This window comes from Pleurodeles waltl, chromosome 2_1 (genome assembly GCF_031143425.1).
Source record: "Pleurodeles waltl isolate 20211129_DDA chromosome 2_1, aPleWal1.hap1.20221129, whole genome shotgun sequence".
In the NCBI taxonomy this organism is placed as follows: domain Eukaryota; kingdom Metazoa; phylum Chordata; class Amphibia; order Caudata; family Salamandridae; genus Pleurodeles; species Pleurodeles waltl.
In genome coordinates, this window is record NC_090438.1 from 283,654,253 (window position 1) to 283,666,938 (window position 12,686).

Consider the following 12,686-nt stretch of genomic DNA (forward strand, 5'->3'; position numbering starts at 1 on the left):
ACTAACTCCTAGGGTTTTTGCCATTTTGTCATAGTTGCTGCAGCCCAAGCAGTAGCTGATGAAAGAAGAAACCAAAGTGGAAATAGCCCAGTACCTTCCTCAGGAAACATAAAGGCAACCACCAAACCCGGTATAACAATTTCCTAAATTGTACATTTTCCCAAATGTTGTAGTTGTAATTGAATGTTATGCTCAACTCGTTTTCTCATCTCTACCTCCTTTTGCAGTGATAGATGGTTCAACTCTCAGAACGGATGAAAGACAACGACTAGCCAGAGAACGGAGAGAAGAGCGGGAAAAGCAAAATGGTAAATTTAAAAGTAATCATTTGCTTTTTATATTGTAACCTTTTTTTGTGTTTACTGTAGGTCTCCGTTACAGGATCTAATCATAAATATTCTTAAACAATGAGTATAGCCACCCTTGTTTGGGGATCCCAAACACAAACATTTGTAGAAAATGTGTGAAGTAGCAGCAGTGAAGTTGCCTTTCTAAGCACAACTCTCTTGATAAATCTTTAATGTGGTATGATAATTGAAGCCGTGCTCATCCTGAAGATTCTGTTATTGGTGCTTGTGTTAGCTACCAACAACAAGCTGTTCCAAATTTCAACTCCTCCTTGGCCCTCTGGGAAGAGAACATTGCATCCTCTGGTACTCATAAAAGAGGTTGCATGGAACCATATAAAAAGAAGGTGGATTCGGCACTAACTGGATTGCCGTTTTCGTTTTCCCAGTAAGTGGAGAATGTTTTTGTAATAGATTCAGTGATAGTGACTGTAATTATTGGTATAAAGAGTTTTTCATTGCTAATAACGTTTCCCTTGTTTAAAGAATCTGTAAAAACCATTTCAGAAAAATTCATGCACACAACTATGTATTTGTGTTGTTTCTTGCAGATTGACGAAAAATGAGGCTGTAAAGTAATTGGGGAGGTCCCAAATGTGCATCATTTAAAACTTCATAGGAGCATGTTGATTAAAGCAGAGATAATTTGTTCTCTGTGCTTGTTGTGATTTGTTTTCATTCGATTGTGATGTTATGGTATGGCTTGACAGCATAGCTATTGCCAGACAATTGTGTGAGAACCACCAGGACAAGGCTTTGGCTCCGCCCACATGTTCGGAGCCAGAGTACATGTTTTGATTGGGCACAAGTGTGCTTCCACAAAAAAAGCTTGCCCTCTTGTGATCATTTGTTTCTCCAACATTGGATCTTTTAAATATTCACATGCTTGAATCATTCCCTGTCATCTGGCTGGGAATCCTTGGTGCATTAAAATAGCAGCATACATTGTAAAAATATATACAGCATACAGTATATAATGTAAATGTACATAGACCTGAAAAACACACTTTGTTTAGTAACACATGTACTTAATTTGAAAGAACCCAAACTTCAGCCAATGAGTTGAAATCTTAAATACTCTTGCTTTCCTTAGAGGCCACCGTCTCCTGTCAGAGCTCTGTTCTAACCTTTCAGTGAATCTCAAATTGTTTCCATTTAGGTCTGTGCTGGACTTGAACTATCTTCAGTGCTACAGTATTGGGAGTTGTTTTTAGGGAAAATTGTTATAATTTGTGAACCAGGGACATCTTTTAGTCTGACAAGCAACTGTCTCCAGCTGTCACCATGGCTGACAAGGAGAAGATATCTCTTTTTAAAACGTTTGTCTTCTGCTAGCAAAAAGATTTACACTGATAAAACACATTCTTAGTTTATTTACTTTCTTTATCCTAAGCACAAGTCGGAGAAATGTAAGATTTGTAAGTCTTTCTCCACTAAGACTCGTAAGGACAGAGAAAGGAGGTTGGCATTATTCCTTATGAAAAAAGAGAATATTCCTCCTTCTAAAGGAGATGCAGTCTCTTCAGGAGAAGATTCTGAGAGAAGTGCCTCACACCCGCATGCACTTCCACTAAGGAAGCGCCAAATAGACGTTTGCAGCCCCTTCCTCTGCTGACTAATCCAGAGTCTAAGTGCTACAGAGACTCGCCTGAGGCAAAAAGAAAAATCTTCAAAGGAAATCTTGTTGACGTGGAGACTGTCCATGTCGAAGTCATTGCTCGTCGAAGAGTTTGTCGATTTCAGTACCGCTGACACCACCATTGACGATACTGTGGACAATGAGCAGGCTGTCGACAGTGAAAACCATACCGTTGATGCCTACTTTGTTGGCAGGGAAGACCTTACCTTCTACTTCGAAGGACATGCCGTTGAAGACCATGCAGTCGACGGCATCACTGTTGGGAACCTTGCAGTCAGTGCAAAATATGGTAGGAGATGTTTTTTTCACCTTTTCAGAGTGATGGATGTGCTTCCAGTGCAGTTATTGTAGTCCGATCAAGGAGAAGAGGCTAGTGATTATGCCTCAGTGACAGTTTATAGTCCAACGCAGTTGAATGTAAGGTAAGTCCCAGATTTGACAAAGGATGTGATGGATGAAGAGTCATATAATGAATACATGTTAGCAGGAATATAAGTCTGGAAGTCCTCAAATGGATTTCAGTCAGAAATCACCTTATTATTATTATTGACAACCAGAGGTGGTCCAAGTGCCAGTGGCCTTTTTCTCTACGTTGCAACAAACGATGACTACTTTTACTAAGTTATTAGTGCAGCCAATTAATAATCTTAACATGGGGTTACCTGCTGTTGCCATTCTCCTGCCCCTTTACCAGCTTCACCTCCTAGACAGCCATCAACGCTCCCTCCTCCAAGAGGGTCGTTCCACCAACAACGCATGGATGAAGCTAGTTCTAATGGTTTTACCTATTCAGCTATAGAAGGAGAGGAAGGTGAGCCCACCCCTAGACGTGATGGAAGAGATGACAGTGGCTGAGATTTTTTTTGGTCCAAGTGGAAACGCTGGACCAGTTTCACAAGATACTACAGATCATGTATTTAAATGTGCCTACCTGCACTGCCTGGACATCACCGAGTGTTCTGGAGACTGTCAGCAGCTTGACAATCAAGACTCCAATTGACTCCAGTGAAGAGTTCTGACGTCACTTAGCCCCTATGCACCTGGGCTCCCTGGTGTAGGTACTTCGGTCTTCTGGGTATTCACGGGTTGGGGTACTATCCAACCTTCTTTCTGACAACTGGTTTCCTCTGTGTCCACTGGGAAGGGTCCTGGATCCATAAAAATCCAACCACGCCGGTTCTTTCTTAGCCTGTGGGACACTTGGCTTGATAACAACTCTGCACCCAGGCGCTTGTGGGATTTCTGGTACTTACCTCTGATAATTTCTTACTCCCCCAGCCCCTGGGATTCTAACACTCTTACCTTGGGTGGGCACCTCCATTCTTAACCCACTTTTTTAGTATATGGTTTGGCCCGCCCATAGGGTCCCATGTGTTTCTGTGCTTTTCCTGCTTGTTGCTTAGTGTATATTTTGTATGTAGATAACTCCAAGTGGAGATATACCAATGTTACTATAGAAATAGTGTTGTAATAAAGAATACTTTATTTTTGTGATACCTGGTATAGTTCTTTCTTGTGTGACAGTCACTGACTATTGTGGTATTGCAAGTGTTTTACACTCCTCCTGGATAAGCTTTAGCTGCTTACCACAGCTACCTCTAGAGAGCTTTTGCTATCTGGACATCTATTCACTATCACTAAGGGTTGCCTAGACTCCGTATAGAGTGCCTCACCATAAGTGTACATCATAAACTGAGCCAGTCTCCTACAAAAGGGCTGCCAAAAAATGTAACTTATCAGTGGGCTCTGTAGTTAAACTATGTTTTCTTAATGATTTTAAGGAACAACCTCAAAAATAAGTTAATCCATTGTCAAAAGGTCTGAAATTAATGAAAACACCTGCTACTGTTCCAGCTGTGATACCTAGTCTGGACAAGAAGTACAAGGCCCCGGTTTCAGCTCTTGCCTGCCTCATTGGTCATACTAGATCAGATTCAGTAATTGCTTCAGAGGCTCAAAGAAGATTCAAGACCCAATAACCTTGTCATCAGTCTGCCAGGCAAAGATACCAAATGTATTGACATTCTTGGCCGGAGAATATCCTCCATGGCAGCAATCTTAATGTGGGCACTAGTGCTGTGGCAATTCTAGGTCGTTATTATAGTCACTTGTGGCATGACATAGCTCCATTGCTGGATCTTGTTCCAGAGGATGAGAGAAACGGCGAGAGCTACCCTAAAGGAAGGGGAATGACCCTCCTTTCATTATTGATGCAGTGATCGAGGCTTCCAATAAAGGCTTTCACCAGTTGCCAGGAGGTACTATGCTAAGGAGTCAAGTCTGGTTGAAATATACAGCCTTCAGTACTGATGTCCACTCTAACATCTTTGATATGCTTTTTGATGGCCCAAACTTCTTTGGAAAACATGATGATGAGACACTGCATGGCCTTAAAACTGACACTGATATTGCAAAGGTGTTAGGACTTTTGCAAAATCGCAGATTTGGGATCTCTAATTTCCATTTCCGACTAGGATCGCAAAATTTCAGAGAAGTCCTTCTGTTGATGCAGGAAGGTTGATCTCTTGACCTCCCTGGATCTTCGAGATGCTTACTTCGACATTCCCATTCATTAAAAAACAGAAAGTACCTTTGATTCTCAATAGTGGGTCAGCACTATCAATTTAAGGCGATCCCTGATGTACTCGTATCAGCTCCAAGAACATTCCTCAAATGTCCTTCTCCAGTTGCTGCTTTTCTCAGGAGAGAAGGTGACCAGGTGTTTCCATATCTGGACAACTGATTAGTCAAAGCGCCATCCAGGGAAGAGCAACAGATTCCATGATTTCTTTCATCAATCTCTTCCAGTGATTAGGTCTCGTTTTGAACAGGGAAAAGTAATCGTTGGAATGCCGAACGAACGTCCAGTTTCTGGGACCAATACTCTACATTCAATTGGGGAAAGTCATTCCATCGGCAGAAAGAGTGAGAAAACTACAGGCTAACAATCAAAGTGAGGCAGTACAAGTCCCTGATAGGCCTGACATCATTATGTATATGCCTCATTACGTTTTGCAGCCTTTATGTGAGACCTGTTCAGCAAGAGCTGGATTTCCAGTGGAAACAGACAGAAGGCTCAAGGGAGGATACGATCAGCATCACAAGGCGCTTGAAACAAGCTGCAATGTGGTGGAGGATTCCAGCGAACCTGAATGCATGTGTCTTTCCTGCAAATAATAGATTATGTAAGGAAATGCCTCCTTGGCATGTTTACCCCCTTACATTTTGCCTTTGTTGATGCTAAGTTATGATTTGAAAGTGTGCTGGGACCCTGCTAACCAGGCCCCAGCACCAGTGTTCTTTCCCTAAACTGTACCTTTGTCACCACAATTGGCACAACCCTGGCACTCAGGTAAGTCCCTTGCAACTGGTACCCCTGGAATCAAGGACCCTGATGCCAGGGAAGGTCTCAAAGGGCTGCAGCATGTCTTATGCCACCCTGGGGACCCCTCACTCAGCACATGCACACTGCCTCTCAGCTTGTGTGTGCTGGTGGGGAGAAAATGACTAAGTCGACATGGCACTCCCCTCAGAGTGCCATGCCAACCTCACACTACCTGTGGCATAGGTAAGTCACCCCTCTAGCAGGACTTACAGCCCTAAGGCAGGGTGCACTATAACACAGGTGAGGGCATATGTGCATGAGCACTATGCCTCTACAGTGTCTAAGCAAAACCTTAGACATTGTAAGTGCAGTGTAGCCATAAGAGTATATGGTCTGGGAGTTGGTCAAACACAAACTCCACAGTTCCATAATGGCTTCCCAAAACTGGGAAGTTTGGTATCAAACTTCTGAGCACAATAAATGCACACTGATGCCAGTGTGCAATTTATTGTAACATACACCCAGAGGGCATCTTAGAGATGCCCCCTGAATACCTACCCGACTTCTAGTGTAGGCTGACCAGTTTCTGCCAGCCTGCCACACACCAGACATGTTGCTGGCCACATGGGGAGAGTGCCTTTGTCACTCTGTGGCCAGGAACAAGGCCTGTACTGGGTGGAGGTGCTTCTCACCTCCCCCTGCAGGAACTGTAACACCTGGTGGTAAGCCTCAAAGGCTCACCCCTTTTTGTTACAGTGTCCCAGGGCATCCCAGCTATTGGAGATGCCTGCCCCTCCGGCCACTGCCCCCACTTTTGGCGGCAAGGCTGGAAGAGATAATGAGAAAAACAAGGAGTCGTCACTGGCCAGTCAGGACAACCCCTAAGCTGAGGTGACTCTGACTTTTAGAAATCCTCCATCTTGCAGATGGAGGATTCCCCCAATAGGATTAGGGATGTGACCCCCCTCCCCACCGGAATGAGGCACAAAGAGGGTGTAGCCACCCTCAGGGTTAGTAGCCATTGGCTACTAACCTCCCAGACCTAAACACACCCTTAAATTTAGTATTTTTGGGGCTCCCAGAACCGAGGAAGATAGATTCCTGCAACCTGAAGACGAAGAAGGACTGCTGACCTGAAGTCCTGCAGAGAAGACGGAGACACCAACTGCTTTGGCCCCAGCCCACAGGCCTGTCTCCCCACTTCAAGAAAAACTGCAACAGCGACGCGTCCCCCAGGGTCCAGCGACCTGGGAAGCCTCAGAGGACTACCCTGCATCTAAAAGGACCAAGAAGCTCCCGAGGACAGCGGCCCTGTTCACCAGAAACTGCAACTTTGCAACAAAGAAGCAACTTTTAAAGATCACACGTTTCCCGCCGGAAGCGTGAGGCTTTCTACTCTGCACCAGACGCCCCCGGCTCGACCTGCGGAAAACAAACACTACAGAGAGGACTCCCCGGCGACTGCGAGCCCGTGAGTAGCCAGAGTTGACCCCCTTGAGTCCCCACAGCGACGCCTGCAGAGGGAATCCAGAGGCTCCCCCTGACTCCGACTGCCTGCTTCAAGGAACCCGACACATGGAAAAGACACTGCACCCGCAGCCCCCAGGACCTGAAGGAACCGAACTCCAATGCAGGAGCGACCCCCAAGCGTCCCTCTTCCTAGCCCAGGTGGTGGTTACCTTGAGGAGCCTCCCCTGTGCCTGCCTGCATCGCTGAAGAGACCCCCGGGTCTCCCCATTGATTCCTATTGGAAACCAGATGCCTGTTTGCACTCTGCACCCGGCCGCCCCTGTGCCGCTGAGGGTGTACTTTCTGTGCCTGCTTGTGTCCCCCCGGTGCCCTACAAAACCCCCCTGGTCTGCCCTCCGAAGTCACGGGTACTTACCCGCTGGCAGACAGGAACCGGGGCACCCCTATTTCCATTGAAGCCTATGTGTTTTGGACACCACTTTGACCTCTGCACCTGACTGGCCCTGCGCTGCTGGTGTGGTAACTTTGGGGTTGTCTTGAACCCCCAACGGTGGGCTACCTTGGACCTAACTTTGAACCCTGTAAGTGTTTTACTTACCTGTGAACTTAACATTTACTTACCTCCCCCAGGAACTGTTGATTTTTGCACTGTCCACTTTTAAAATAGCTTATTGCTATTTTTGCCAAAACTGTACATGCTATTGTGATAATTCAAAGTTCCTAAGATAACTGAGTGAAATACCTTTCATTTAAAGTATTGTTTGTAAAGAAAATATATTTTTCTATATGAAAACCTATTGGCCTAGAATTGTCTTTGAGTGTGTGTTCCTCAATTATTGCCTGTGTGTGTACAACACATGCTTAACACTACCCTCTGATCAGCCTACTGCTCGACCACACTACCTCAAAATAGAGCATTAGAATTATCTCTTTTTGCCACTATCTTACCTCTAAGGGGAACCCTTTGACTCTGTGCATGCTATTTCTTACTTTGAAATAGTACATACAGTGCCAACTTCCTACAGCAGCCCACCACCGAGGATGGCATTGCTTGGGTATCTATTCTAAGGTAAGGAATCTGCAACTAGAAGTCTCTATCAGATGTACAAGTTAGTTACCTTCAGTAACTAATTATCTGGTAGAGACATATTCTAGTTGCAGATTCCTTACAGCCCACCCATCCTCCCCGCTTGCGAACTAATTTCTAGGGACAGGGATCCCCCCTTTCAGGTCCTCAGCTCTGGTGCACCAATATCAGTGTTCTTAGCGGCTCTGCGCTCTGGTGTGGAAAGTCGTTAAAAGAAACTGATGTCACTGTGCGAGGGCGGCGTCTATGTACTACTCCCGATGTCACGATGGCGACCACAACGCCTATGACTCCTGCGGAGTCGACCGACGCCACCTACCGACACGCAAGAGTATTGCTCTAAGAAAAAATCTTTGAATCCATTCTGACGCCTGGGGGAAAATTCTAAGGTAAGTAATCTGAACTAGAATGTCTCTACCAGATATTTCGTTACCGAAGGTAAGTAACTTGTACGTCAAGGACAATCGTCTACGATGATTATTGACGGCGACAGTTGGCTACGACAGCTTCATTTATGATGATCGTCTACAACGGTTGTCTGCGAAAGCCTCATATACGATAGCCTTCTACGATGGTTGCCTATGATGGTCAACTATGACAAGCTATTCTATAATGGTAGCCTACGACAAAGGCCTTGTCTGCAGTAACCTAGTCTGTGATGACCTCGTCTACGATTGCCACATCTACGATGGCCTTGTCTATGATTGTATCCTCTCCGACGGCCTCGTCTAGGACTGCATCCTCTACGACTCGTGGGACTGCATCCTATACGTCAGCCTCGTCTGTGAGTGCATCCTCTACGACGGCCTCTCATACGACAAACTTTGTCAATGTCAGCCTAGTCGTCGACAACAATCTCAATGACAATACAAACAACTACGAAGGCACATAATCGTCAACTAGAACAAAACGCAATCCAGAAAAACTTAATTTCAGTAATTAAGGGGACTAATTTGAGCATGGCTACAGTAGTCAGCAATATATGGAGAGGCGGTATGAGGAGCAATTTCACCACTTCGCCCGCCTTTAACTTCAAAGCATAGGTTAGGTCCATGTTACTGTGTTACTAGACCTACAGGGCATGTTACACCCACAACTGGTGGATCTCCCTCCAGACTTTATTTTGTGTGGTTTCCATACCCTCTGGGAATGAGCAGCTAAACTCTTCCAGCTTCCACCATCAAACAACCAATCACTGTCTTTCTATGTGATTTTAAATAGAAAAGCCGTGAGACCTATTCCAGTTGTTGATATATCCAGGAGGAGTTAGTCATGGAAAACCCTGCCACTCATAATTCTGCCTAACCAGCAAGGAAATGCTCTCCACTATGTCTGGTTCTACTGTACGGACCGCCAGTTCTCTGGCATTATGGGTTAGGTATAACCCACAGATGTGGTCAGACATTGCCACATACATACAGTTTCTGCCGAAAGACTGAAAGGAAGAAGATTAAACATTTTTTTTATATATATGTTCGATGGCATGTGTAGCTGCAGATACACATGCTGTGCACAGTCCGCCATCTGGTGTTGGGCTCGGAGTGTTACAAGTTGTTTTTCTTCGAAGAAGTCTTTTCGAGTCACGAGACCGAGGGACTCCTCCCATTTCGAGTCCATTGCGCATGGGCGTCGACTCCATCTTAGATTGTTTTTTTTCCGCCATCGGGTTCGGACGTGTTCCTTTTCGCTCCGTGTTTCGGGTTGGAAAGTTAGTTAGAATCTCGGAAAAAAACGTCGGTATTGTTTGCGTTCGGTATCGGGTTAGTTAGAACAAATCGACACTGAATTCTGAAGAGCTCCGGTGGCCCTTCGGGGTTTTTTTGATCCCCCGTCGGGGCCTGGTCGGCCCGGCCACGTGCGACTTCAAGGCTCATGGAACGGACCCCATTCCGCTTCTGCCCAAAATGCCATCACAAGTATCCGTATACGGATCACCATCTGGTCTGTAACTTGTGCTTGTCCCCCGAGCACAAGGAGGATACTTGTGAAGCCTGTCGAGCGTTTCGGTCGAGGAAGACGCTGAGAGACCGAAGAGCCAGGAGACTGCAAATGGCGTCCACGCCGACAGGTCAAGAACGCTTCGAGGAGGAAGAAGAAGCTTTCTCCATCCGCGAATCGGATTCTGAAGAACTCAACGCCGAAGAAACACACCAAACCGTGAGTAAGACGTCGAAAATAAAGACTCACGAGAAGTCTACAAAAGCCCAGGGGACGCCACCGCCAACAGTCCATGGCTTAACCCGAAAACTAGGTGACCCATCCAAGGCACCGAAAAAGGGCATGCTAGTGTCGAAGTCATCCGACTCCGGTCGAGATACCGCCACACAGCAACCTCGGAGCCGAGACAGCGGCTCCGAGAAACTTCGGCACAGAGACAGCGGCACCGAAGAATTTCGGCACCGAGACACCACGCCGAAATCAAAGAAGGTTTCTTCGGAGCCTAAAAAGACTTCCGAAAAGGTTTCGGTTCCGAAACAACCAGCCTCGGAGCCGAAAACTAGTTCCTATACAGAGGAACAAGGATTAACCTCCCAATTACACAGATTTGGAGAGGAGCTTCAAGCTGTAGAGCCTGACTACACACAAAGAAGGCTTCATATTCATGAGGACACAGGGAAGATAACCACCCTTCCCCCAATCAAAATAAAAAGGAAACTTGCCTTTCAACAAAAGGACAAGCAACCACAAGCAAAGGTGGCAAGGAAAACAACCCCACCACCGTCTCCACCACCATCAATACATGCATCACCAGCAACAACTCCACCACTGATGCACTCACCAGCTCATACCACAATGAGTCAGGATGATCCCGATGCGTGGGACCTCTACGATGCTCCAGTGTCTGACAATAGCCCAGACTCTTATCCTACAAAACCGTCACCACCTGAGGACAGTACATCCTATACACAGGTGGTCGCAAGGGCAGCTGAGTTTCACAATGTCTCCTTACATTCGGAACCAATTGAGGATGACTTTCTCTTTAACACCCTATCCTCCACCCATAGCCAGTATCAATGCCTTCCCATGCTCCCAGGAATGCTAAGACATTCAAAACAAATTTTTCAGGATCCAGTTAAAGGCAGAGCCATAACTCCAAGGGTGGAGAAAAAATATAAGCCACCGCCCACAGATCCAATATATATCACAACACAACTAACACCGGACTCGGTAGTTGTGGGGGCAGCTCGTAAGAGAGCCAACTCTCATACCTCAAGCGACGCGCCACCTCCAGACAAGGAGAGCCGCAAATTTGATGCTGCGGGAAAAAGGGTTGCTGCACAAGCAGCAAATCAGTGGCGTATTGCCAATTCACAAGCACTTTTGGCAAGATACGACCGGGCTCACTGGGATGAAATGCAACATTTCATCGAACACTTACCCAAGGAGTTCCAAAAAAGAGCGCAACAGGTGGTGGAAGAGGGACAAAGTATCTCAAATAATCAGATACGGTCTTCCATGGATGCAGCAGATACAGCTGCAAGGACAATAAACACGGCAGTCACAATACGAAGGCACGCATGGCTCCGCACTTCTAGGTTCAAACCGGAAATCCAGCAGGCTGTGCTCAATATGCCGTTTAATGAACAGCAATTGTTTGGGCCGGAGGTAGACACTGCCATCGAAAAACTCAAAAAGGACACCGATACAGCCAAAGCCATGGGCGCACTCTACTCCCCGCAGAGCAGAGGCACATTTCGGAAAACACCTTTTAGGGGAGGGTTTCGAGGTCAACCCACAGAAACCACAACCTCGCAAACAAGGCCTACCTACCAGGGTCAATATCAAAGGGGAGGTTTTCGGGGGCAATTTAGAGGGGGCCAATTCCCAAAGAATAGAGGAAAATTCCAAGGCCCCAAAACCCCTCAAAATAAGCAGTGACTCACAAGTCACACACCCCCATCACATAACACCTGTGGGGGGAAGACTAAGCCAATTTTACAAACTTTGGGAGGAAATAACAACAGACACTTGGGTCTTAGCAATTATCCAGCATGGTTATTGCATAGAATTTCGCCAATTCCCTCCAAACGTCCCACCGAAAACACACAATATGTCAAAACAACATATAGATCTTCTAGGACTAGAAGTTCAAGCATTGCTACAAAAAGACGCAATAGAATTAGTTCCAATACAACAGAAAAATACAGGAGTTTACTCACTGTACTTTCTAATACCCAAAAAGGACAAAACTCTGAGACCAATACTAGATCTCAGAACACTAAATACCTACATCAAATCAGACCACTTTCACATGGTCACGTTACAAGACTTAATCCCACTGCTCAAACAGCAAGACTACATGACAACATTAGATCTAAAAGATGCGTATTTCCATATACCAATACATCCTTCACACAGGAAATACCTAAGGTTTGTATTCCAAGGAATACAATACCAATTCAAAGTGTTGCCATTCGGAATAACAACTGCGCCAAGAGTTTTTACAAAATGCCTGGCAGTAGTAGCTGCACATATCAGAAGGCAGCAAATACATGTGTTCCCGTACCTAGACGACTGGTTAATCAAAACCAACACGCTAAAACAATGTTCACAGCACACAAACTACGTCATACAGACCCTTCACAGGCTAGGTTTCTCGATCAACTACGCGAAGTCACACCTTTTGCCGTGTCAAACACAGCAATACTTAGGAGCGACAATCAACACAGCAAAAGGGATTGCCACTCCAAGTCCACAAAGGGTTCAAACATTTCACAAGGTAATACAGGCCATGTATCCAACACAAAAGATACAAGTCAAAATGGTAATGAAACTCCTAGGCATGATGTCTTCATGCATAGCCATTGTCCCAAACAC

At 45.7% G+C, this 12,686-nt stretch overlaps 1 protein-coding gene across 17 annotated transcripts in view; it reads left to right on the forward strand.

Moving 5' to 3' along the window:
- Positions 1-12,686, forward strand: part of MAP7D3 (MAP7 domain containing 3) — a 543,746-nt gene that overhangs the window by 110,911 nt on the left and 420,149 nt on the right. For all 17 annotated transcript variants that reach the window (XM_069212462.1, XM_069212464.1, XM_069212463.1 and 14 more), the window contains exons 2-3: positions 35-130; positions 228-308. In XM_069212462.1, the coding sequence (XP_069068563.1) occupies positions 35-130; positions 228-308 (177 nt within the window). The remainder of the gene's footprint in view (positions 1-34; positions 131-227; positions 309-12,686) is intronic.